The 23,956-nt window shown below is 39.2% G+C and overlaps 1 protein-coding gene across 2 annotated transcripts; it reads left to right on the top strand.

Moving 5' to 3' along the window:
• Window positions 1-17: 17 nt before the first annotated feature.
• LOC128907151 (protein NPAT) lies at window positions 18-23,254 on the top strand. 2 transcript variants are annotated; one of them, XM_054195636.1, is made up of 18 exons: window positions 18-203; window positions 3,444-3,562; window positions 5,188-5,248; window positions 6,530-6,602; window positions 7,088-7,128; window positions 8,178-8,408; window positions 8,914-8,995; window positions 10,133-10,265; window positions 10,770-10,861; window positions 10,946-11,033; window positions 12,771-12,867; window positions 13,396-13,527; window positions 14,310-16,004; window positions 17,721-17,836; window positions 17,934-18,042; window positions 19,223-19,280; window positions 21,138-22,293; window positions 23,154-23,254. In XM_054195636.1, the coding sequence occupies exons 1-18, from the start codon at window positions 167-169 to the stop codon at window positions 23,229-23,231; spliced, it is 4,398 nt and encodes a 1,465-aa protein (XP_054051611.1). In that variant the 5' UTR covers window positions 18-166; the 3' UTR covers window positions 23,232-23,254. The 2 variants fall into 2 exon arrangements, with proteins under 2 accessions (XP_054051611.1, XP_054051602.1); XM_054195627.1 differs by having other exon boundaries at window positions 19-203; window positions 8,911-8,995.
• The last annotated feature ends 702 nt before the right edge of the window (window positions 23,255-23,956 follow it).

Genomic DNA, 23,956 nt, shown 5'->3' with positions numbered 1-23,956 from the left:
GCGGACGGCGGCGGCGGGTTCCGGCGGAAGGGGCCGGGCGCGGCGCTGGCTGGCGGAGTTTCGGCGCCTTCCCCTCGGTGGCGGGGCGGCCGCGCTGCGCCTCCGGGAGCTGAGTCCCGCTGTCCTCCCTCCTTTCCCCCCCCCGTTCCCCTCACTGCCTCCGGCCATGCTGCTGCCGTCCGATGTGGCCCGGCTGGTGCTGGGTGAGTGAGCGGGTCCGGGCAGGGAGAGGAGAGGAGGGGTAGGGTGGGGTGGGGTGGCCGCTCAGCCCCTGAGGCGCGGTGGGGACTCCCAGGGTGGGGGGAGGCGGTGGCGGCGGTCGCGGCCGCTCCAGGGGGGGCTCTGCCGGGGATTGTCAGTGGCCGGCAGCGCCTTGGGCGCGGCAGGAGAACGAAGCGGCTGCGCCCTTGACCCTCGATCGCGTCGCCCTCATTCCCCCCCGGGCTGGGGTTGTCACCGCCGAGGCGTAGCCCCGGGCCCGGCGGTCTCCGAGCTGTGTCCCGTCTCCCCCCCCGCCTCGCCCCGGCCCGGTCTCTAGCGGGAAAACCGCTGCTCCATCTGGAGGGGTGTCGGGGCCTCCGGAGCCGCAGCGGGCGCAGGGGAGCCCGCCGGGCCGAGCCGCTCCCCGGCCGCCTCTATGGGGCGACCGGGCCCGGGACGGGTTCTCGGCGAGTTGAGGAGACGGTGGTGGTGTGTGGTGTCCGGCTGCAGGGAGGCGTGTGGTGAACGGGCTGTGATGAAGTGTCTGACGGGAGGAGGAATGTCGGGGTGATCCGAAACGCCAGCGGAGGCTGAGCCAAGGGTCAGCCGGTTTTCCATTCCCTCCCCGGTTCTGTCACCCGTCAGGCTTTATCGAGAGCTGGGGTTTGCTCTGTGGAAAGGGCAGAGCCAGTGTTTTCAGCTCATCGGCAACAGACAGTGAATTTGTTAAATTACTTTATGCTTTGGGTTATTTGGATACTGCCAAAGATAAGAACAAATGGATGGTAATCAAAAATATGACCCGCGTATTTAAGACCCACACATGAGCACCTGTTGGCGCAGGTTGTTGGGATTTCCTGGCAGCTTGCATTGGGAGATTCAGTTTTTAATTGTCCACAGTGTTTCTGAATCCAAAGCCATTAAGGCTGAATCTTTTCTTCAGTGTTCCTCCAGCAGAATTTATTTTTAAATACTGCCTGAAATGTTTCTTGGTACTGTTGGTACTGTCTTGAGAAACGAAGCTAGTGAGAGACGCTATGTTTTTATTATTGTGAAGTAATAGAGGATTTTTAGAAACTCAATGCATTGCAAAAGACGATTTAAAATCATGCAAGGGAGATCTCTCACTGTACTTTTCTATAAAAGATTGGTTAAGTTACGGATTTATCTCACATGCCTACCAAAGTCTTGCAGATGTAGTAGACAATCTTGGCAACACCACGTGCAGTAAGGACGATCCATCCTATTTCACGTCTGTTGTAGCATGGTGCATGCATCATGCCCTGAAAACTTCCAAGCAACCTAAGGTTGTAGAACAGGATATTCCTTATAGCTGTTTCGGCCTTCTAATAGGTATTCCTCTTCCATGAGGCATCTGAGAATTTGGGTGGATAAACAGGCTAGTGCAGCTTTTTTTCCCATCTTCTTTTTTTTTCTTTCTCCTCTCTTTAGCTAAGTCTTTCTGGTGCTGTGAAGGTTGATGAATATTGGTTTAAGAAACAAAACTAAAATGATAAGATGAGCTCACTCATAGAAAAATACATAAGAAAATGTATCTTTTTGTAATTAATGTAAGAGTGAACGTGTACTATGAGTTAGACGCGTGTCTTTACATTTCTTAAGATAGAACAAAATATTGAATCATTCCTAGTTCAGAAGGTACTTCACCTTTTGTGCTTTTAATTTGGTTTTGGTGACATTAAAGATTGTGTGCTGTTATGTCATTTTACAGTGTGTGCACAGGCAGTTCAGTTCAGTTGCACAGAAGATCTTAATTCAAGCATTTTTAAACTTTGGAATGCCTTATTTTGCAGGAAATTAGTGTATGTGCCTGTATGCAAGCATTTGGTCATCCCAAGAAAGAAAAAGTGCACCATTTTACATAAATGTCCAGATGAGTTTGATTGTAAGAACAGCCATACCAGCACAGAGCAAACCTCCACCGTGCCTAATAGCCCATCTTCCATCCTGGCCAACTGTGGATGGTATGGTGGATACGAATAAGACTGGCATATAATTGTATTTCCCAAATTACACTTTCAGCTTCCAGCAACTTGTGGCTTGAGAGTTTTCTAGCAAAATGTATTAGAAAAATTAAATAGGACAGCCCTTTCCACAGGTACCACTAATGTTTTCTGTTGGATAGACCAGCTTGTGCATCATGATTAAACTCGTAGTGGTTATTCCCAAACTGTGTTTACCTTTCAAGTTTGCTTATTTGTTGAAGACCTTAATAAGGGCTTATGTGTCTGAAATACGATGGTTTTTCCAGCTGTACTTGGATCTGCTGAAAGATATTTGTCGTCTTGTAAATTTAAAGGCCACATTTTTCTATAGGCATTCCTGAGCTGAGGTGGACCATTTTGGGGGTCCACTGAGGTAGATATGCTAATCTATATATATCCTGTGTTGTATAATTAGGCACATATTTTATGCTTTCTTTAAAACGTTGCATGTTCAGTTCTGCTACAAGCAAGAAAGAACAGACATTTTCTTTTGTGATTCTTTGTTCTAGAATCCTTCATTCAGATTAGTCTATTTCTGTCTTTTAATGTTTAGAGTATTTGAAGATTAAAGTAGGGCTTAAAAAGTTTGATTAAAGTAGAACATATTTGCTGAGGAATGGAATTTTGGAAAAGTAAACTTTTTCTGTATACTTCCTGTTAAGGTAACTACTGTCTTAGGGTGTGTACAGTGCACAAGTTGCAGCTAGTACATCTATTCAAAATGAAAATTACGGGGCGGGGGGGGCAGGCAGCCTTTTTTCTGTTATTAATTTTTGCACAATGCCAATTTTTAAAATAAATCTTATACACTGTTGTAACAACTGCACAGATTTTACCTGTTTTGAAACAAGAGGATGCATGGAGAATTATTATAACATAGCAATGCATTTTATTAACAAAATATCGTAGAATTCCATTTATTTATACACTGGGCTTTAGTACTGCCTGTACTAAAGATCAGTCAGAATTGTTTATATTGCCTCCCTTCTAGTCTTGAATAGTTTGTAAGTGCAGTGTATTATCAATAATATTTTGTGCTCTTTCTGGTTTTAACTATTAAAGAAATGTTTTGCAAGATATATGCTCTTTCAAAATAACTTCACTTTCCTTGTCTAACATACAGATCTTTACCTGATTATATCAAAACTGTATGCACCTGGTTATGTTAATGCTTTGATACCTACTGAGCGGAAGTAATGAATGAAATAGCAAAATTTTCTGTCTCGTTTGTTACAGGATATTTACAACAGGAAAAACTTTTAGCTACCTGCCGTGAATTTATTTTGGAAAGCTCAGATTTGAAAGAATATGCAGAGCACTGTACAGAGGATGGGATTATTCCAGCCTGCTTGCTGGTGAGTTTGTATTTGCAAAGCAGGAAGTTAAATTGTCTTACATCCGTGGAAAAAAACATTGAGATTTCTCTGCGTAACAATTATTTCTCAAATGCTGCTTAAAATGATTAGGTAGATTGTCCCCCTTGTTCTTTTTTTTTTTTTTTTTTTTTTTTATTGCATCCTGTGGTATTAGCAGTTATTTGGTTTCTAGTATTTTATCTTACTAAGAAACATTTAAGCATAAAATATGCAAATTGGTTTTGGCATATTACTTTTAGACTGCTTTATAGCTTTGAGGCTGATTTATGGAAGGGTGTCACAAGGGTTTTACTGATTTCAGGGTTACTTTTGTAATTTATGGGAGATCGCTTTCCTATCCTAGACAAGTCAGCCAGTACTGTTCCATTTCAAGTACATATTAAATATTTAGGTAAGGTACCTCAGCTTTACCTAAGGCTACCAAATTTTACTGAGAAAAACTGTGTTTCAGTTCAGCTTCCTCTTTGATCAGTATCATCTGCTTTGTCCCAGGTGAAATGTGGAACTTTGGGTGTGCATAAATACAGCATGTAGCTACATATGTAGATATGTGGGTATGGCTACAGGGTAATCAGATACTTTGCATTTTTAGCATATATAAAATGGTATTTTTAATCTAGTATGCAAATTACAGGGTTTAGATATTGCTATGTATCAATCTTTTAATGTTTATATGTGCATCTTCTTCATGTTTTCCGTTTTGCTCTTCTAATATATCACTTAATTATGTTGTCTGGGGTTTTGTCCACAGTATCCAAAATTTGTGGAAATACTGTCTGAAGTCTTGATGCACCTATTCAAAACAGACCCTTGGTCTTACTTCATTTACAAATGTTTAGTTATCTGTTCTTTGTGGGTAGGGAATTGAAAACCAAGCTATGTCCAGCAAAAATTAGAAAAACCAAATGTAAATAAATTATCCAGATTCTGAAATCTTTTAATTATCTTCTTTTTCTCAGTATTAACATTTTTGCTGTTTTTCAAAAAAAGTGGTGATATGATAGTGTCTAAGCAAAAAATTCTCACTGCAGCTCAAAATACTTGCAATAAAAGGTTGTATTTGTCATATCCTGTAGAGTTTCCACTAGCAAACAAGACAAGAGGTACAAAGTGATAGTGATAACCTTAAAATCTTAAGTCTTTGTTTCACCTAAAATAACAGAACAAGTAAATATGACATAAAAGTTAATTCTGTGTGACAGTTATGAGTTTTACTTTATACAGGAGTTCTCTTCAGTTTGCATCTTAATGCGTCTTGCATTCCGCAGTGATACATACTCATTACTCTGTTACAGCCGTTCATTATCTTTGTTTTTATTCCCTAATAGCAAAGGTGAGTGGAGGTCACGCAGCTCTAACTGCTATACCAGTGTTGTTCAACGAGATGAAGCACTTCGGATTTTGAGTTCGTAATGTCATTTTGTTCCATAGGTTGCTCTCAACCTAGTTTGAGACAACTCAGCATCAGCAGCATAAAATAGAGTTCCTTGTGTTGAGGGTCAGCATGGTGTAGTCTTCTAAAGAACTGCTTAAATATAGTGCGATACAGCAGATGAAGTAGAAGTTGTTAGTGAAGATTCTAAGATTGGTATTTTTTTTTCCAGTCCCTGTGTGGAAAAAACTTGACAACTATTCTTAATGAATACGTAGCCATGAAAACAAAAGGTAAGCCCTCAGAATGAGATTTTATTATTCTTACTTATCTTTTGTGAACTCCTTTAGGAAGAGGTAATATCTCCACCTGTTTGGTGGAGATATTTGGACTTAGAGCAATCCCCCATCTATGCTAGAAATTGAAGATTTCTACATTATGCAAACATCAGCCAATTAGATCAGCATCTTGTGAACAAAATTAATTAATTATCTTAGTTTGGATTTGCCGGCATGTATTTTAACTTCAAATTTGAGCAGAACTTCTGATGTAATAAAGCATAAAGGTATAATAAAGTGTGCAAAATTTATGGGTTTATGCTTGTAAAATTATGCTGTTTATTGTTTCTACTATAAATAGGAGGGGGAGGTGCTGATCTCCTCTGACTGGTGACAGGACACACACAAATAGAACGATCCTGCGTCGGGGAAAGTTCAGATCAGACGTTAGGAAAAAGGTCCTTCACTGAGAGGGTGGTCGGTCACTGGAACAGGCTCCCCAGGGAAGTGGTCGCAGCACCAAGCCTGTCAGAGTTCAAGGAGCATCTGGAAAACGCTTTTAGTCATATGGTTTAGTTTTTGGCAGCCCTGCAAGGAGCGGAGAGTTGGACTTGATGATCCTTATGGGTCCCTTCCAACTTGAGATATTCTGTGATTCTATGAAATTAACCAGGAAGAGTCCTATGGTGTGAAAGGTTTCTTGTCTTGCTGGTAACTAAGACACAAACATACTTTTTCCAAAATACTTTGTACCCAGCACCTTGAAAAACTTTATAAATTGATCTGCTGACATCTTTCTTTTGTCATACTTTAATGTTCTGTGCTTCAAAAATACCAAGTGTTTTAACCTGTTTGGGTGACACCTTAAAATAAACTACTACTTCTAAAGGCCTGTCAGCCAGGTTACAGTTTTCAAAAGTACACAAGTGACTTGGGAATATGAATACCATTTCCAGAAGTGAGTTAGGTTAGGTTAGCGTGTGTTTGCCCAGGAGTCAACACCACGTGCAGATTCCATTGAGAATTATAAACATGAATGGTTTTTCCTCAGTTTCATTTAGGCTTCTAAAACTGAGAACTGTATCCGTGATGAGTATGTGTTCCTATCAATCAAAGTTCTTAAATTAGGAGTTAGGGCTCTCTAATTAACAGAACATTAAGAATGTGACTAGACACCTGAAGTTGGATGATGTCTGAAATACATATAGTGTTTAATAACAATTATTTTACTTGTGATTTTTCTCAACGTGTGTCTGTTTTAGGCATCTAATTTTTTTTTTTTACGGTTTATTTTAGAAACAACACATGAAGTTCCAGCAATGATGTCATCTCTGTGGAAAAAATTAGACTATACACTTTCTCAGATCAGGTAATACACTTTTGAAATCAAGAAAGTAAAATTTCACTCTGAGTGAGTCCCTATGTTGATCAACTCCCCTTATCATTGTATGAGAGTGGTTTTGCTCTCTGTTGCCTGAGAGATGGTGAAAAAGATGAGTATGTGAGAGTTGATAGTTGAGTAGGCATTTCACGATTTTAAGGCAGGACTAGCAGATAAGGAGGGCATTAGTGTGAGTTTGTGGCCCTCCTGTAGTAAAACAATATACTATGACTCATTTAGAACTCGATACCATTGTGGTTACTTGATAAAAAATGTAACACTAAACTTCATTTGAAGGATCTGTGACCATTGTGTGAAAGAATAAAAATAATATTCAGTAGATTGAAGCTTTCTGAAGTAATGTGTGGTTGGGACCAGACTGACATTAACCATATGATAGATGCTGTTGCACTGTGTAGCTGAGTGTTTCCATTGTGCTCCTTTCATTTATGTCACCTGCTTTATTTTTTTAGGAGCATGCAGAATTCCACAGGATTTTCTGCTAATCAGAGGAGTAAGTAACTGAGCCAGTTCCATGGGATCAATAGGCTTTATGTTCAAATTATCTGTTTTGGCAAAAAATGTTGCAGCATTCAGTAACACATCCTTACTCTTAAAATGTTGTCAGATCTCTTCTGCAGTGTTGGTTTTTTTTGGCATGTCTGTTGTCTTCAATGCAGTCTGTGGATTACTGTAATGATCAAGAAAGGAAAATAAGAAAAGCTGACCAAAGGGCTTAAATTCTCTATATAGTGTTTTCTTCTCTGCTGAAAACTTCTTAGAAGTTTACACTATTGAAAGGTTTAAAACTACTGCTTTGGTCCTGAAGCTGTTCACTTAATTTGTGGTTCATAGAGGAACTGAAAACGTAACCAGTCTAATTATGATGCAGTTTCATTTCTGTAGAAGGGTTATATAAAAATATATTACAATCTTGAAACAATTATTTTCTTATGCATACAAACATATATCTAAGCAAAATATAAAAAGATACTTGTTCTGTCTAGAATTGTTTCTTTCATTTAAAAACTGCCAAATGAACTCTCAAAAAATAAAAGTTATTTTAGTTAAAAATAAATTTTCTGTCTGTAGTACTTCTACTGAGTAACCTGTGTGAGAAAAGAGAATGTGAAATATAGGTAGTGGTTGTTGTTGGATCTGAGATTCACTGGATTGGGTGGTGTTTTGTTGTTTAAATTCGTCAGATTTAGTCTGATAAATAAATACAAATTTACATTGATTTAATAGTTAAGGTCAATTATACGAGTGGTATATTGTGTAATGAAATATCTTTTGGGTATGAGTTATTCCTGTAAATATTTAAGCAGTAATACCAGCATGGTTACAATGTCTACGCGAGTTGGCTGTACTTCTTGAATTGTTCTGGCTCAAACCTGTAATGCAGAAGACAAAGATGGGTGTTGCTTATTTTTTGAGTTTCATGAATTAGTTGTTGAAGCACGAAAAAGTTTCAATGGAGCATCCTTAATTAGGTCTTGGAAAATCATCAACCTTTTTGAATTCCTTTATCGCATATTTTCCTCTTGTCTTTCTCATCTCCAGCACGTACAAGAAGTGGAATTGTAGAAATGAAAAGACAGAGAATGCTTCAGCAATCAGCTCCTGCAAACTCAGGATTGTTGTCAGTAGCCCATCAGTCAGGGCCACAGAATTCCTCTTCTATTGTATCCCCTCAAGTTATTCACAGGCCAACAATAAATCAAAGCATGTCACAGACAAGACTGAATACGTTGTTTGTTCACCAGTCACAAACCCAAGAAAACAAGATCAGCAGTAAGTTGCACACTTTTTTTAAACCTTTTTTCCTGTGAAAAATCTATGGATTATAGATGAAAGTTTTCTAAAACCAGAGCTAATCATCTTCCACCAAAAAAAGTTTTAGAAAATTCATGCTTTGTTCCGCTAGCTCTCCAAACTGGTTGGGGTGATTAAAATAAAAAGAGTGCCTCAAAGAGAAACGACTCTTGTATGCTTGCTTGCTAAGGTGGGTTCAGAGATCAGAAGTACATTAATTTGTCATTATTCTATCCTGTGTTCTCACCCTGACCCAAAACACTTGTTGTAGCAGATAGGGATGATCCACATCAAATGGATGTTTTTCTCAGGTTATATTTAAAAGGAGTGGTTCTCATTTTCATGATAACACCAAATTATTTTGTATGAATTCCCAGGAATTGATTGGAACATAATAAGTAATGTGTAGATTTCTGTAGTGCTTTAAAAATCTAATTGGAGAATGTACTGGCATCGTGATCTTCTTTTTTCCTTTCTAAAGCAGGAGATTTCATACACATTCAAGTTCCAGCATCACAAGAACGAAAGCTTCATTCAAACTTGCTTTCTCCAGGAAGACGAAAAAGGTGAACACAGGGGTTTTTGGTTGGTTGGTTGCTTGCTTTTTTTCAGATTGTGTAGAGATTATGTAGTGTCCTAACCTCTAGTGTAAATTTTCTTAGATGGTGGAGAGTTTCACAGTGAAGATCCACTGAGAGTGGCCAGTGTGTGATGTTAACATTGGACTGACAGGAGGCTGCTTCTTCTTTATTGCATATAGCCGGTCTTTACGTTATTCCAGTATTAGACGTAGGCAAATAATCTTGGAGCCTGAGATTTGGTATTCCCTCCAAAATATCCTTATCAATTATGAAAATTCTCAGTATTGATATAAATGTGCATTTTGTCTGTTTTTAACTTAGAAAAATTATTTGCTTCAGTAAATTTTGTCAGCAAAAATTTTCATATTCACACTAAAAGTGGTATGAAAATCTGTTCTTACACTCATTTTGCATTTTTTATTCTTTTATTCCAATGTCCTTTTGTTTCTAATGAGTTGACTGGTCTCTTTGTGTTCCATTTGTTGTCTTTACACCTGACTAAATCCCAGTTGGTGGTTTTGCTTATCATTTTTCCAGGCCCTTACTAGCTTATACCTTTTCCAAGTCCTCTCTATTCCTGCATGATTTTTTTGTATATAAGTGCTTTTAGTGTCACTGCTGATTCATGATTTCAGAAGAGCCTATACCGTGATTTCACATAAAAGCATTAAATTTCCTATTCATCATCTAACTTCTTATGTAGCCTAACATTTGTTTACTTCTTTGACAACAGTTGCTCCTTGAGAGAGCTTTATTTTCAGTGGTGATGTCCAAATCTCTTTCTTGAGTGGCTGTTAATTAGAACCTGTACCACCAGTTGAAGTAACGTGTGCTGGAGGGGGAAAAACACTGAATAGTGGCCATGGAATTCAGTTTGCTATTATGCTCTTTACCCACAGTCTGTATATTTGTTGGTAACTTCTATGAAGTCAAGCACAATATATGTATACAACATAATGAAAGGTATTCTGGGTTTTATTGTATTTCTAGTATGTAGTTAATTTTCTGTTAATTAAAACCTTTCATTTACTAAGAAGGAAGAGAAACACTTGATTTACTGACTGTTAGGTCTATTTGGTATGTTCTCACCAAATACGTCATAAATTTCCTGGAATGTTTCAGTGAATCTCAGAAGAGGAAAAGCATTGCAACATCTGGACCTCTTTCAGCAGCTAAAAGTTCTCAAGACCCTGATGAAGTAATAACAGAAAAAGAAAGCGAGCCACTTGAAGAATTCATAGATGGTAACTTCCCAGTGAGTATATACCTATGGAAGGTATTTACATTTAAGAAACAAATTCTGACTAAGGAGAGCTAGTCTTATACATGTTGTTTGTTTTGGGTATTATAGAAATTAACTTTAGGAGATAAATTTAGCTTTGTATTTGAACTAGCTTTTCTGTGTACTAGACTAAACTAGTACTAAACTAGAGAGGATGGCATTGCTATGAAAAGGGGTTTTTTTTCCTTGATTCATTGGCTTTGCTAAGATACCTGTAAGCTGTCAGAATACAGTAATTTTTCAGAGAATGGAAACCAGGAAGCACAAGAAGCCTTGCTGTACTTTAGGAGAGTAGAAGTACAGGAATGTTTTGGGATGATTTTCATAGCTGTGTTATGCAGTCACAGATTGGCTATCTCTCTGTGATAATGTTCTCTGTGTTGAATTACTCTTTTTACCAGTAAGTTGGAAATTCATGCTCCTTTTCTAGTGATGATAAAAATGGAAACCTGACCACTTTAAAACTGTGTTTTCCAGCAACTGGTTATTGAAAACGCCAGAGAAAAAATCTTGAGTAACAAATCTCTTCAGGAGAAGCTTGCTGAGAACATTAACAAAATCCTGGGCAGGTAATAAAAGGAACCTCTGAACTTCATACGTATTCTTAGTTGATGTGTTTTGGAGTTCTGAACTAATGACTAATGTGTTCCCAGTGATGGCAGTGTTGCTCAGGCCCCTAAACAGACAGACAGTGGTCCCACGGAACAGGAGACTTCCATTGATGAAATCCTTGGACTTCAGGTAGGTGTGGATTGCCCTGTTTACATTTTTTGAAGACCAGCCACGTGAGAATGATCAGTTATGGGAACTGTGCTGAACCTCTGTCTACTGTCTGCTATCTGAGATTGCCTTCCTCGTTATCTTCTTTCTTTTTATTTGTTTTACAATGCAGCTGAGCCTGTCTAATGGCTAGCTTCTGCTCAGGGGCAGTTCCACAACTTCCCTTGCATGGGCATTAACGCTTATCTTCTTGTATGGTGGTGGGCAGGTTTGAGGAGTTTGACAGGATACTAGTGTTTTGCTGGGGTTAATTTTGAGCCAGTTTAGCACTCTGAATTCATTCCTAGTGCCTGTACAAGGCAGCAGAAGCATGTAGCAGGGTCAAAAGCCAAGAAGTAAGACAGCAGTCTTAATGTTACCCTGAGACTGAGATCTAAGTACACTGTCCCCCAGTCACCAGCTGCCTGCTTGTCACTGGATGTTTGGTACCAATAATTGGGTAGCAGCTTCTGATCTGATCAATAACCTTGTAAAACAAAAAGTAACTTAAAATGTCTTGTGGTCTCCAAAAATGTTTAGTCTGGTCTGATTTTCTGATTTGCTGTAAGAAAAACATGGATTGTCTAGTATAGCAATAGAAATTTGGAGCCTAAATAAGGATGCTTTTTCTTGAAATTTAATATTTTCTTACTTTTGGAGGAAATATACATTCTACTTCTACAAAGTAAACTTCAAGTGTTCTCTCTTCATTCTCCCACAACCATCGAGCTGGCAATCACAAAGTTATAAAGGACACTTAATGAGGGAATTCTCATCTTCAAGGCCCTCATGAAAAGGGCAGGAGAGTAGAGGCAGTTGCCTGTTTATGAAGTAAAGGCGTCTGGTTTTTAAAAGCTATTCTTCTGTCATTTGGTGATTTATTTTTTTTTTTAGGTCAATATTTGTCACAACGTGGAGCTGAAAAGCTGTATTCCATTTTTCTGAGCAGAACAAAATCAAAGCAGCTTCTCAGTTTAGTTGCAGTAGCTGAGACAAAAGAATTGAGCATGTCACATGGGATATTCATCCTTACAACCACCATATCAAAAGTTGTAGAGTGCTTAGAGGATTTCCAGGATGTTGGGAGAAACTTTGTATTTGAACTCTTGAATATGTAGTGAGTGCCCCGCTCGCTTTCTTCCTGGGCTTCTACCAAACAAGTCAGCTTGAAACAAGAACCTTAGAGCAGTGTCCTACGTAGCTGTGCCTTCTGACTGCCTTCCACAGAAAAACAGTTGGAAGTTACAGAACAAGTAATGGGTAAATGAAATAAAACTTCCCTTTGCTTAGCATTGTCTTCTAGATATACGCAAAACCAAGAAATTGGGGTTCATTGGAGGATTTTTTTCACCAATGGTTGGCTAGTGCAGGCTCACGGCATTCATACCATCTACGTAAGCTTCTGGTGTAGCCCGAGATTTAGTCCTTCTTAAACAATACTGGTCATTATGTGGAGAATACTTCAATATGCATGTGTAGTGTCTGATGTCTGACAAAGATGTTTGAGTTTGGGGGACCTTTATTTCTTAAACGTCAATCACTAATATTTTTTAACAGACATTAAATTTGTGGCAGAGATGTTTCCAGTATTAGTCTTTGTGTTTCTGTGCTTAGCAGAAGTAATAGAACTAAAAACAATCTGAAAACAATTCTTGTCTGTTTTTCTTCAAGTTATGCAAGTGACTGTCTAACAGTTCTGTATATCTTGTCTTTTCTCAGGGTGAAATTCATATGTCAGAAGAGGCCATACAGGACATTCTAGAACAGACGGAATCAGATCCAGCTTTTCAGGCACTCTTTGACTTGTTTGATTATGGTAGGGTATATTATACTCAATTGTACCATTACCATAAAGCATCATGAATGATGGGTTTTCCTAAGTATTGCCTGAAGAAGCAAAGGTAATTCAGCAGGCCTCTTTTGCAAGAGAAATGGACTGTATGGCATCTGTGTCCCCCAGTTCAGAGTTAGATATTTTTTTTATATACACTTTTACACGACTGTAAAGTACAGTATTTTCTCATGGCTGAAATTCAGGTTTTATGCTGGCTCAGTGATTGTTTTGTTGCTGTTAGTTTAGACTCTTCTGGTCTAAAGGATGATACTTAGTTTTTTATGCTGCTGTAAAATTTTTATATTTGTCTGATCGAGGATATCCTCACATAAAATATAAGGACGTTTTTATGCTATTTCTGGATTTGTAGTGAGTATAGACAAATAGTTCTTTGAGTTTAGATGGCATTTCTTGAATTTGAAATCTCCATGCTTCATTTATAATGTAATAATCACATTTGTGTATAAAATGATATATTTAATCATTCTTCATGTTTTATTTTGAAAATAGGAAAGAACAAGGCAAACAAGAACTTACCTGCTGGTATTTCTGGTCAAAGTGGAGTAGAAAATGCAATCCTGGTGGATGAGGATAACCTGGAAACACTTGAAAGTTCTTTAGGAACAGAAGAAACCAGTAGATGTAGGTTGTCTTTTTTTTTTTTTTTTCTTCTTCTAGTCTGTTCACTTTTCATTATGAAAATATTTTCAGACAATTTGTACATTTCAAAAATCTTTGTTTTCAACGGTAATATCCAGTCTGACATTTATATTGCGTGAACATAGGAATACATCTAGTCTGTTAGAAAGTTTCAGTCTATTAAATTTAGCAGTAGTCCATCAGTGTACTTACAAGTTGTACTCAGTAAGCTCATAAATGAAACCGGAGTATTTGCAAATCTGTTTTCTCATTCAAAACTTTGCAATATTCATTCTGGAACACATAAAGATAATATTTTACATCTAACCGTATTCATCTTTTTTTTCTATTGTGTAATGTATTTGTTAATTAATACACAAAAAGAGTTGCACTCTGGACAGAAGGTATGTTTAGTCTGTCTGCCTCATTCTTAACAATAGCCCATCAGTAGCAGATGTTTAGTGAAAGTATATGAGGAACAGAGCCAGGTTTTTATCCTGAGATGGTTTTTTGTGCTTCTGGAAATCTGATTTAGTGACTTGAGCTGTTTGCTTATTATGTGTACACTTACGTACATACAAACTGATTTGCCAGATTGCCTAATGTGTATAACAATACATTTCATATACTTTCCACTCAGCTTGAAAGTAAGGATGAGTAGTGTTATCCTCACGTAGTTTCATGTGAAACGGTTTTCCATTGAACTGATAACGTTACTTCTAAAATGCTGTAAAAGGATCATCTGTTACAGTAATTATGGAGCTAATTTATTGTCTGTTTTACAGGTGATAATTCTAGAGAATCACTATCCTGTAAAGGTTTTCAGTTAGGAGAAGCATCATGTGCCTTGAAGACCAGCCTTAATGATGATGATATGGCTAAGAAAAATACAACCAACGAACAGTTGCATGGAAATTGTAGAGCAAGGAAGCAGCCTGAAGTACTTAAAACCGTTACCCCTGAAAATATTGGAGAGCTTGAAATTGCTTTTGACTCCGTGCCTGGTTTGACTGAACCTAACAAGAGACAGAGTTCTGATAGTGAATGTAATGAACACTGTGGAGATTCTTATAATAAAAAAGAGTCATCTGCATTAGTATCTGAAAGTGAGCGAGCTATGGAGATTGAGAAAGGCCCACTAAGTCATGGTGCTCAAAGTAGTCCTAATTTAGAATATGTTCATTCTGGTAGTCCTCAGATTTCTTTGATTTCACTGGCAGAAGGTACTACAGCCAGTGAAAACAAAACACATTCTGGGAGTAAATGTCACTTATCACCAGATACATCGCTATCTGAAAAAACACTCACTAAAAGCCCTTCTGATGGGAGCCCTGGCCACAGTGTACTCCTGGGAAAAAACAATTCATCAATTTCTAGCCCATCAGCAGATGCAGGAAAAGAAGAGGCTGTAACAAACGACACAGCTGCCTTACCTGGTATTTTACAGGAGAGCACTAGCCACCCCTCTAATCATCAGGAACAAGGTATGCAGTCAGACTGTGCTGCAAGATCTGCAGCGAAGATTTCGGATCTTGACAAAACAGAGTTGCAGCTTGAAGTTGTTGATACTTCTAACAAACCTTATTCAAATGATCAGCCCGCGCTTGATAAAACTTGTAAGAAAGATTTCAACCTCCCTACAGGACTGTCAAACTCGGAGGGAACACAAGGAGAAATGCAAGAACCTTCATCTTCTACGAAAGTAGATGCTGATAATATATATTTCTCTTCTGGTGATGATGCATGTACAGAAATTTCTGTGGTATCCACTGAAAATAATCTTACTGCATCTGAAATATGCCACTCTCCTCTCCCAGAAACTGCATCCTCAACAGATGAGTCAGGTACCGAGGCCAAAAGTATAAGCGGTGTGTCTTCTAGTAGTCAGCCAATGGACGTTGATCCTTCTAATATCATGTCCCTCAAGATCATCATCAGCGATGATCCGTTTATTTCATCGGACACAGAGTTAAATAATGCTGTTTCCAGCATCACAGGAGAAAATTTGCCGACTATAATATTGTCTTCTCCAGCCAAATCGCCAACCAAAACTGCAGGCCTGTCCAAGTGTCTGACTTCAGAAGACACAGAAAAAAATGTGGATTCAGCTTTGGCGGAGCAGAACCTTCTTATGCTTAGACCTAAGGATCCCGTGGTCACCTCAGTTAACACCCAGAATGAAGACTGCGCTGGTTTTTCAGTTGCAGGGACGACTAACCTTTCCAAGGAAGGGGGATTTATACAGTTGATGCCAGCAACAAGCACAGCTTTTGGGAATTCAAACAACCTTTATATAGCCACTTGTGTGACTGATCCAGCTGCCTTGGGCACAGCTGTAACACCGTCCAATGTGGTTGTGTTGCCCAGCAGTTCTATGCCGCTGGCTGCCCAAGCTCCAGCTGTACAACAGTTACGGACTCCTCCTCGATCCGGCAATGCTTTTCCAGCAAACCAGACTGTCTCCCCAAACTTCCCACAAGGTAATCTCATTATTAGAAAAAGACTGAAAATGTGGTGTTGATATACCTTTGTTGTTGTTGTTGTTGTAAGTACATTAAAAGTAAAGCATTTTTAAATGCCATTCTGTCTGCCCCTTGAAACAAGCCAGGAGTTACGTATTTTTTGAGTGTATTAGTTGCTACAAAAAATGAAATAAAAACTATGAAGGTCACTATTGACCGTGCTGCTTTGAAAAAAATAGCCTCATATTTCCAAAGCTTAAATTGTATAATTTTAGCAGTGATAAATTTAGAAAGCATATTTTGGCTTACACTAGAAAAGATTCCGTTGTTTCAGCTAAATAAAGCAGTTCTTCTGGTTTGTTTTAATGAGATTCCTGTTATAAATAGAATGCTGTGTGTTATGGGTACCCATATTTAGTTTAGATAACTGACTAGATGGAAATACTCCTTCCAAAATTACTTCTTAGGGTTTTTTTTTGTTTCATTTTCCAAAGACCTAGGCTACACTAGAAGTACATTTAGACAAATATAAAAGTGTTATGTTATTCTTTCCATAATGCAAAATCTCTCCTGGTGCAAGCATTTTTATTACTACAGCAATAAAAATTTTAGGTGCTTTTTGAAATGTTAAACCTAACTAGAAACTGGTTGTAATCAACACATTTAGATTTCTTTCCAAAACTAAAAATTTGTCTCAGTTTTATCCTTGAATTTCTGTGTGGAGTTGTTTCGGTGTGGTCAGAAGTCAGTGCAAAGGTATGTGCAGGACCTTGGAGCGCTGGCCTTTTCTATCGCTGTGATTTCTTTATGTACCTGTTGTCTTCAGGCTTTTTTCACAGGGAGAGAAACAGAAGTTTGCCTGTTCTTCTGCATTTGGTATTTTTCCTGGTAGTGCTCATGTAACTGAAGACCTGTGTGGAATCAGTTTTTCTTTCACTTTTTGAATTTTTCATTCACTTTTCAATTAATGTGCTGTCATACTTCCCTTATTTTATTATTCCCGTATATAACAACTATTTTAACTACGATTTAAATAGTTAAGTAGGAAACTTCGGCTTAAATAGTCCAAATTAGTCTCATTGAGGTTGGTTTTTTTTGTGCCCCCCCCCCCCCTTTTCTTTTTTAGGAAAAAAAAAAAAAAAAAGCTGATCTCAAACCCACTAATTCACTGAAGTCTTCATGTACCACATTAACACTTCCTACCGGCCAGGAATATACATTAGATACCTATATACAGACAAAACTAGCCTTTCCAAACTTCTTGTGTGCGCATAAAGGGAAAGTGTTATGAGTGCACTAGAAGAAAAAAATAATTCCTTTAACAACTTCTGAGTATGCTAATTGTAGGGAATAAGATGCAAATACTATTTTATTTTTGCTAAGCAGCAAAATGAGCTATTTGATGTTACTTTTTTTTTATAAATTAAAGTTCAAGGCTTAACATAGGTATACTTACTTCAAGCTTAATTTTGAACCATTTCTTAAAAAAAGAAAACAGAGTTTAACTAAAGAATCCAGTTTGAACTAAAAATAAGTTACTACCCAGTTTTCTAGTAGTGACATCTAGTAAGGATCATAAAATTAAAAAAAAAAAAAAAAAAAAAAAAGCTAGAGCTTTTATTGCCACAGGTCTGACCATGCATAATTTTAAGAAATCCTATCTTGAGGCTTTTCTTTTCACCAAAGTCTTTTAGTTTCTGTCCAATTTTAACACTTTGATATTTTTTTTTTTAGGTTCCGCCATTATAATTGCATCTCCAGTGCAACCTGTTTTGCAAGGAATGGTGGGAATGATACCCCTCTCAGTCGTAGGACAAAACGGAAATACGTTCCCAGCACCTGCCCGCCAGGTAGCACATCACAAATAAATCTTTTGTCTTTTCGAAATTAAAGCTGAAGTGATAAGTCTTTTGGTAAATTGTAATGGAATGTTATGATTCTTTCAAGGTTCTACATATGCCTGTGGCAAATCCAGTGTGCAACAGAAGTGTCCCAAAACTTCCCATCCCTCCCAAATCACAAAAGATTTCCGGAGCAAGAAACAAGACTAATACAGGTATTTGTGGTTTTAAGAAGGGCAGAAGAAAAGTGGGGGTTTTACAGACATGTCAGTTCTGATTAATAAAGTTTTGTAAATACCAGTGCTCCTCTGCCAGGTAACTGCTGGGGTGGCTTTGAGAGAGGCCCGTACCCTGTAATTAGTAACTATATATGTTCGATTTACAAATAAGAGTCCTAGCATATTAAATAATTCCAGATTTGGGATCAAGCTTATTTTGGAAATCTAACGTTTCGAGGCTGTAATGCAGTTAAAAAAAAAAATGCATTTTTCTTAATATTTCTGGTTATTTTTCATCTCATTGGTTGTAAGTACAGTGTACTGTTGCCAACAAAATGAAGCCACATGGAAATACAAAAGTTATTAGAAAAGTCATCAACTCTAAACATTTATTAAGGAAAATATTTAATCGAAGTGTTGCATATTTATACAAAAAATGCACTCCATCTGTTTTCTCTTTCCTATTTCAGGTGTACACTTCTGTACATTAATTTCATTGACGCCTTGCTTCTTTAAATACCAAATGGAAACAAGACTGGAGTGACATTCATTTCTCAATGTTGGGAGGGAGTAAAGAAAAATAATTGAAAACACAAACTAAATTGAGTTATAAGGACAGCTTGTGCATTAGCCTATCTATCTTTTTAAAAAAGAGTAGGCTTACACAGAAAAATGAAAACAGAATGAAGTTGCAAATTAAGAAAAAAGCTAGGATGGTGTAGTTAGTCTGTGTTCTGGTTTGCTGATGGATAACAGAGTTCCCTGTGGTTATTTCCCTTCCACTTGGAAAGCCCTGCTGTGCATTTCTAAGTCCAGCTTAGTTGATTTTTGTCTTGCCAGGACTATGTATTATCTAAGCGTAGACAGCAAGCAAGCTGCTGCTTTATACTTAGTTGGTGACCTTTGCTACTCTATTAATCTGTAAATTTGAAAATTGTTAAAAGTTGCAGAGTTTTGTTGCTGGGTTTTTCTTTATTGATTCTGTGTCAGGTGAAATGTTACAGAATCATTTAGGTTGGAAAACATCCTTAAGATCGAGTCCAACCATTAACCTAACACTGCCAAGTCCATCATCACTAAACCAAGTCCCTAAGCGCCACGCCTACGGATGTCATTGTACTGTGAGATGATTTACTGGGAATACCGTAGTTTATTAATTCTTCACCTGTTCTTGCAGGAAAACTGGTACCAAGTGTAGCCGAGCCTTTAAACCATACAAATTCTCGAACGCAAAGGTCAGTAGTGCTACGTTTTCAAACTTGCTTTCGTTTTCCTGCCACGGATTTCTTCCTACTGTGTTGTCTGGGAGGAGGACAGACAGCCTTTTTAACAGTGGCATGAGCAATAACCACTTTTTTCCCCCTCCTGTCTGTCTGCTAGGAGTATTCATGCAGGTGTGTCTTCGTACTGGTGCAGGGACATGTTAATGACAAGCCTGTGCTAGAATTCTCTGCTTACTGTTCCTCTGTTCATTTTGTATGGTTTTGTGTTTATTTTCGCCCATCTCAGTTGTCAAATAAAAATTTTTTGAGCGGAGTCCAAGCTATCAGAAATTACATGTTACATTTACTGGAAGATTTTGGCGACTAAACTCTTTTTTGTATATATTGATGAGTATAATTTAATTGCTAATCAGGCTAGGTACTAGTCTTCTATTGGGCAAGTGAGAAAGAAGAAAGCAAGGCTTCAGTAGTTACACTTTATCATTAATGGACTTAGGAAACAAAAAGAATGTTGGAATGAGCAGAAGAGTGTAAAAAGAGATAAGTTCAGTTTGAATATCAGAGGTGAAACATTCTTTTATTGTAAAAATAAAACACAGTTTAAAAAAAAAAATCTACCTATTCAGAACTCAGTTAAAATGGTGGAAAAATAGAGGAAAACCAGGAACAATAAAGTCAACTTATTAAAAAAAGCCAAGATATATCAAGGTATGCAGTATACATGCATGCAAAAGTTAGTGACTTTTTTAAAAAAACACAGAAGCGAGATTTGGGATAATATAATTTTGATAATTCAGCTCTCTGTTAATTTTAATAGATCTCCAGACACGTTTTGCAAAGCAGAGAGAGCAAAATGTTCCCCGCAAAGAGATGTCATTTCTCATTTCAGCCCTCTGCCCTCTGTCTCATCTCACCACCCATACCTTCTTTACCATCCCAAAGTTAATTTGACTTCTCCTTTTCTAAACCATAAGGGTGTATCTGCGTGGAGAGAGCTTGACTGGCACAGATGAACGCGCGGAAGCCTCTCTCGGAAACGCAGCTAAGCCAGGAGGAGGGCACAGACATAGCAGCGCTCTGAGCTGACAGAGCAGAAGCATTTTTCTTTTGACATCGCTACCGTGCGGTGGTGGCTTTTTCACACTAATGTGGCTGGTTGTCACGTGGAGACCAAGCCCTAGGGAGTTTGTACATTCCTGTCCAGATGCCCACCGAAAGCTGTTTGTCTTGCTCTGTATCCCGTCACTGACAGCACGTGCAGAGGGGAGAGTACAAGGCACGTGCGTGATGATACTGCCCAGAATATTCTGGCAGCCTCTTGGCAGTTTCAGCGCCAAGGAAACTGCTAAGCCACAACCGGATTCCGGGATGGACCATCCTGTCCTGAGTGTGCTCAGTTTCTTTTTGAACTCGAGTAAACTACCAGCATCCACAAATATCCCAGGCTAGAAAGTTCCCAAGCTTTACTACATGCAGTACCCAAACCTCCTTGTTTTGTTTTAAACCTGATACTAGTTTTACTTAATTCCTCTAGTTCTTCTGCTGGGAGATGCAGCAAATAGTTTCCTTTTTGTTGGCTTTTTTTCCCAGAGCTCTGTTGCATTTCCCTTCGGTCATCTCTCTTTGCAGGCTGAAGAGCCCCAGTCTACCTGATTGTTCTCTGTACGGACTCTGTTTCATACCTTTTTCTCTTCCTTTTTGGCCTTCTCTGAGCTTTCTGCAGTTGTCATCCCTTACTCTTGGTGTGTTGATAAAATGGAGAGAGCTTTAAACAGGTGTTTTGAGGGGCAGGTGGGGACATCCAGCCAGCTGAAATGAACTCCTAGTAAGAACAAGTATGTTGCTGAAGTGTTTTCATCTCATTTTCAGGACTGGAAATTCAGACAAGCTTATCACTGCGGAACTAGGAAGGAAAGCGGAGGAGACCTTACCTGTTGCACCAGTAGAGAGCACCAGCTCAAATTCAAGACAAAGTGAAAGTCACAGGAGAGTGCTTTGCTTTGATAACATCCTACCTGCTCCAGGAGGAAACACCCAAACTCAGGCTACTAAGAGTTTATCCCAGAAAGAAAGAAATGAAAATACATTATTTGCTGTTGACTCTGCGTCATCCTCTGCAAAGGCACAGGTAGCGAAGAGAGAGAAAGACAAAACGTTGCCTAGAATTCTGTGTAAGCCAGAAGTTGGTAGCAACAGAAGCGCATCTGCAAAGGAGCCACAGCCTGAGCGGAAGGTGGCAACTGCAGGGCTTCCGCTAGATCCCTTCCACAAGACTACAGCAAATAAGGAAAATGAATTACGAAGGGATACTGATGAAAAACAGAAGAACCAGGACACTGCCAAACTCTCAAACGGCCAACAAAGCGTCAGCTTATGGAATGAGAAGACGGTTGCTTTGGTGCAAGAGCTGAACAAAAAGCAGGGGTCCCTGTCGAATGGGAACAGCAAATCTTCAGCGGCTGTTTCTTTGTCTTCGAAGGAGCCAAAGCGAGAACCAGCTAAAGTTTCCAGCCAAGGCCTTTGCCTGTCAAGTCCGTTCACTAAACAATGTGTGGAAATGCTGCAAGACATTCAGTGGCATAGCCCCACTAGTAAGACAGTGGAAAACGGAGAATTGCCGGTACCCCGTACGCCGTCTGGAGTTGGGGACAGGCATACGGATGATACTACAGATAGCGTACGGACACCAACCTGTCGGCGCTTCAACGAGGACAGCACGACGCCCAGGATAATGGTACCCCCCGCGACGCCAGACTTGCCCGCCTGCAGCCCCGCCAGTGAAACGGGTAGCGAAAATAGCGTCAGCATGGCTGCTCACACGCTGATGATACTGTCACGGGCGGCGATTGCAAGGACTAGCACCGCAACCCCCCTGAAGGACAACACTCAGCAGTTCCGATCCTTGAGGAGCACAGTAAAGAAAAGGAAGCTAGAGGACTTGAATGAGGGTGAGAGAAACTCTCGTTCTGCAAATAGAAAAGACCTTCAAAGCTCTCCAACACCATCAAAAAAGAAGAAAATAAAGGCAAGTACAGGCATTTACTTTTTAATTTAAAATTTGAACTATAGATTAGGCATCTGTATGTCTGTATTATTTATGATGGGATGGTTCAGAAGTGCTAGTCCGAATCCCTGACATCCTATCTATATTTGTCGGTTTTACTAACTTTGCCTCTTCGGCCCGCTCTGAATTAAGAGTTTTACGAAGATCAGTATAGTCTTCAGATACATGCACGTAACTCCTGTTGACTCTCTGCATGTGCTCATGAAAATCAATTTATTTCTCTTGAAACATGAATGAGTCTCTAAATTGTAACTTCTAGAGTTAGAAGTTAGAAACCTGAAGTCTAGGTTTCCAGATGGAATGTAAGAATTAGGCCAAACTCAAACTAGGCCTTACTGAAATTCAAGCGATTCTTGCATCCTCGTGTACTACCAGGACTAGGAATCCACAGTTTGGATTTCCGGTGTCCGTAGTCTACAGCACCGTGCCTTTGACTCGGGGATTTAATGGCAAATAGCGAAGGTGTGAGACATGAAAAGGCGATGTATGGAAATGATCAAAAAGGAGGCAGAGCGTAACTCTGTAGTTCATCACACTTAGTTACAGCATACTCCTGAAACGCGGTAACCGGAAAATGCTCCGTTACTGGTACTGCGTCTGTCTGAGGTCTGGGTGGGCTCTGCTGAAGCTGAGCTGTCCCAGCTCCAGCCATTTGTACCCAGGGGGTACGCGTAACACTCCGGTGTCTGATCTCGGGGTGAGCTTTGTGGAGTTAGGCTACAAAATAGGTGGAAGGCTGAGGAAGGCAGGAATGCGTACGGACTCTTCAACGCCCCCAGGGCCTTCGTATGTAACACAACTGTTCTTTTTTCTGCCTACAGAAAAAGAAGCTACCGAATTCTTTTCCAGCAGGAATGGATGTGGACAAGTTCTTGCTGTCTTTACATTACGATGAATAAAAAAAAAAAAAAAAAAAAAAAAAGTAGTCGAACTGACTGTCTAAAGCTAGGTGTTGTTATGCTGAGGTTTTGCATGGGAAAAGACGTTAATTCAAAAGGCTGAGTTGCACTTTCAGTGCACTGAAGTTTCACTTTATAGCAAAATCATGCTGTTTCTGAAGCAGGTTGCTAAGTGTAAATATCATTGAGTTGGTATATGTTTATTTTTGAAAAAGCACTTGCGTAATTATAGAGCCATTTAATTTGCAAAATTGTAAATTTGTATAAATGTAATGTAAGAAAAGTTGTATGTTTCCTGTTACACCACGTTGTCTGTGTTCTGCTGCATTCTCCACTTACGCACCCGAAGCGCTTCGCCAGTTTGTGAAAAGGTCGTGCATTTGAAGGCGGTGTTTCTAGTTCACTGCTGCCGGACGCGGGCTGCCAACCTGGCCACTTCCCATTGTCTTGTTGGATCCAAAAGGGACTTAATCTCCAGCTGTAACCGGCTTGTACTAACACTCTCTGCTCTCATGACGGTCAAACCCGTGTTGTCAGGCTTTGAATGAGTTGACAGAAATACCAGTAACTAAACGTATAAAACCTCCAGAAGTGTTTCTCATCTAATGAAGCCTTTCCCAACCAGTCACTCAGATAAGAACTTTAATTTGGATCGCCCTCATCTCTTTACAGTATTTGCTGCGTAGGATGTCGTTTGGATGCAAAAGCTGTTTTCAGACACTGTA

Source organism: Rissa tridactyla, chromosome 1 (assembly GCF_028500815.1).
Source record: "Rissa tridactyla isolate bRisTri1 chromosome 1, bRisTri1.patW.cur.20221130, whole genome shotgun sequence".
NCBI classification, from domain to species: domain Eukaryota; kingdom Metazoa; phylum Chordata; class Aves; order Charadriiformes; family Laridae; genus Rissa; species Rissa tridactyla.
The sequence above is the reverse complement of the archived record's forward strand: the minus strand, read 5'-3'. Positions and strand labels throughout refer to the sequence as shown.

Bases quoted from the DNA above. Each gene is read 5' to 3' on its own strand.
- LOC128907151 (XM_054195627.1), top strand. From the start codon at position 167: ATGCTGCTGCCGTCCGATGTGGCCCGGCTGGTGCTGG. The intron at 12,868-13,395 runs GTAGGGTATATT...TTTTGAAAATAG, and splicing joins CTTTGACTTGTTTGATTATG to GAAAGAACAAGGCAAACAAG. The intron at 13,528-14,309 runs GTAGGTTGTCTT...TCTGTTTTACAG, and splicing joins AACAGAAGAAACCAGTAGAT to GTGATAATTCTAGAGAATCA.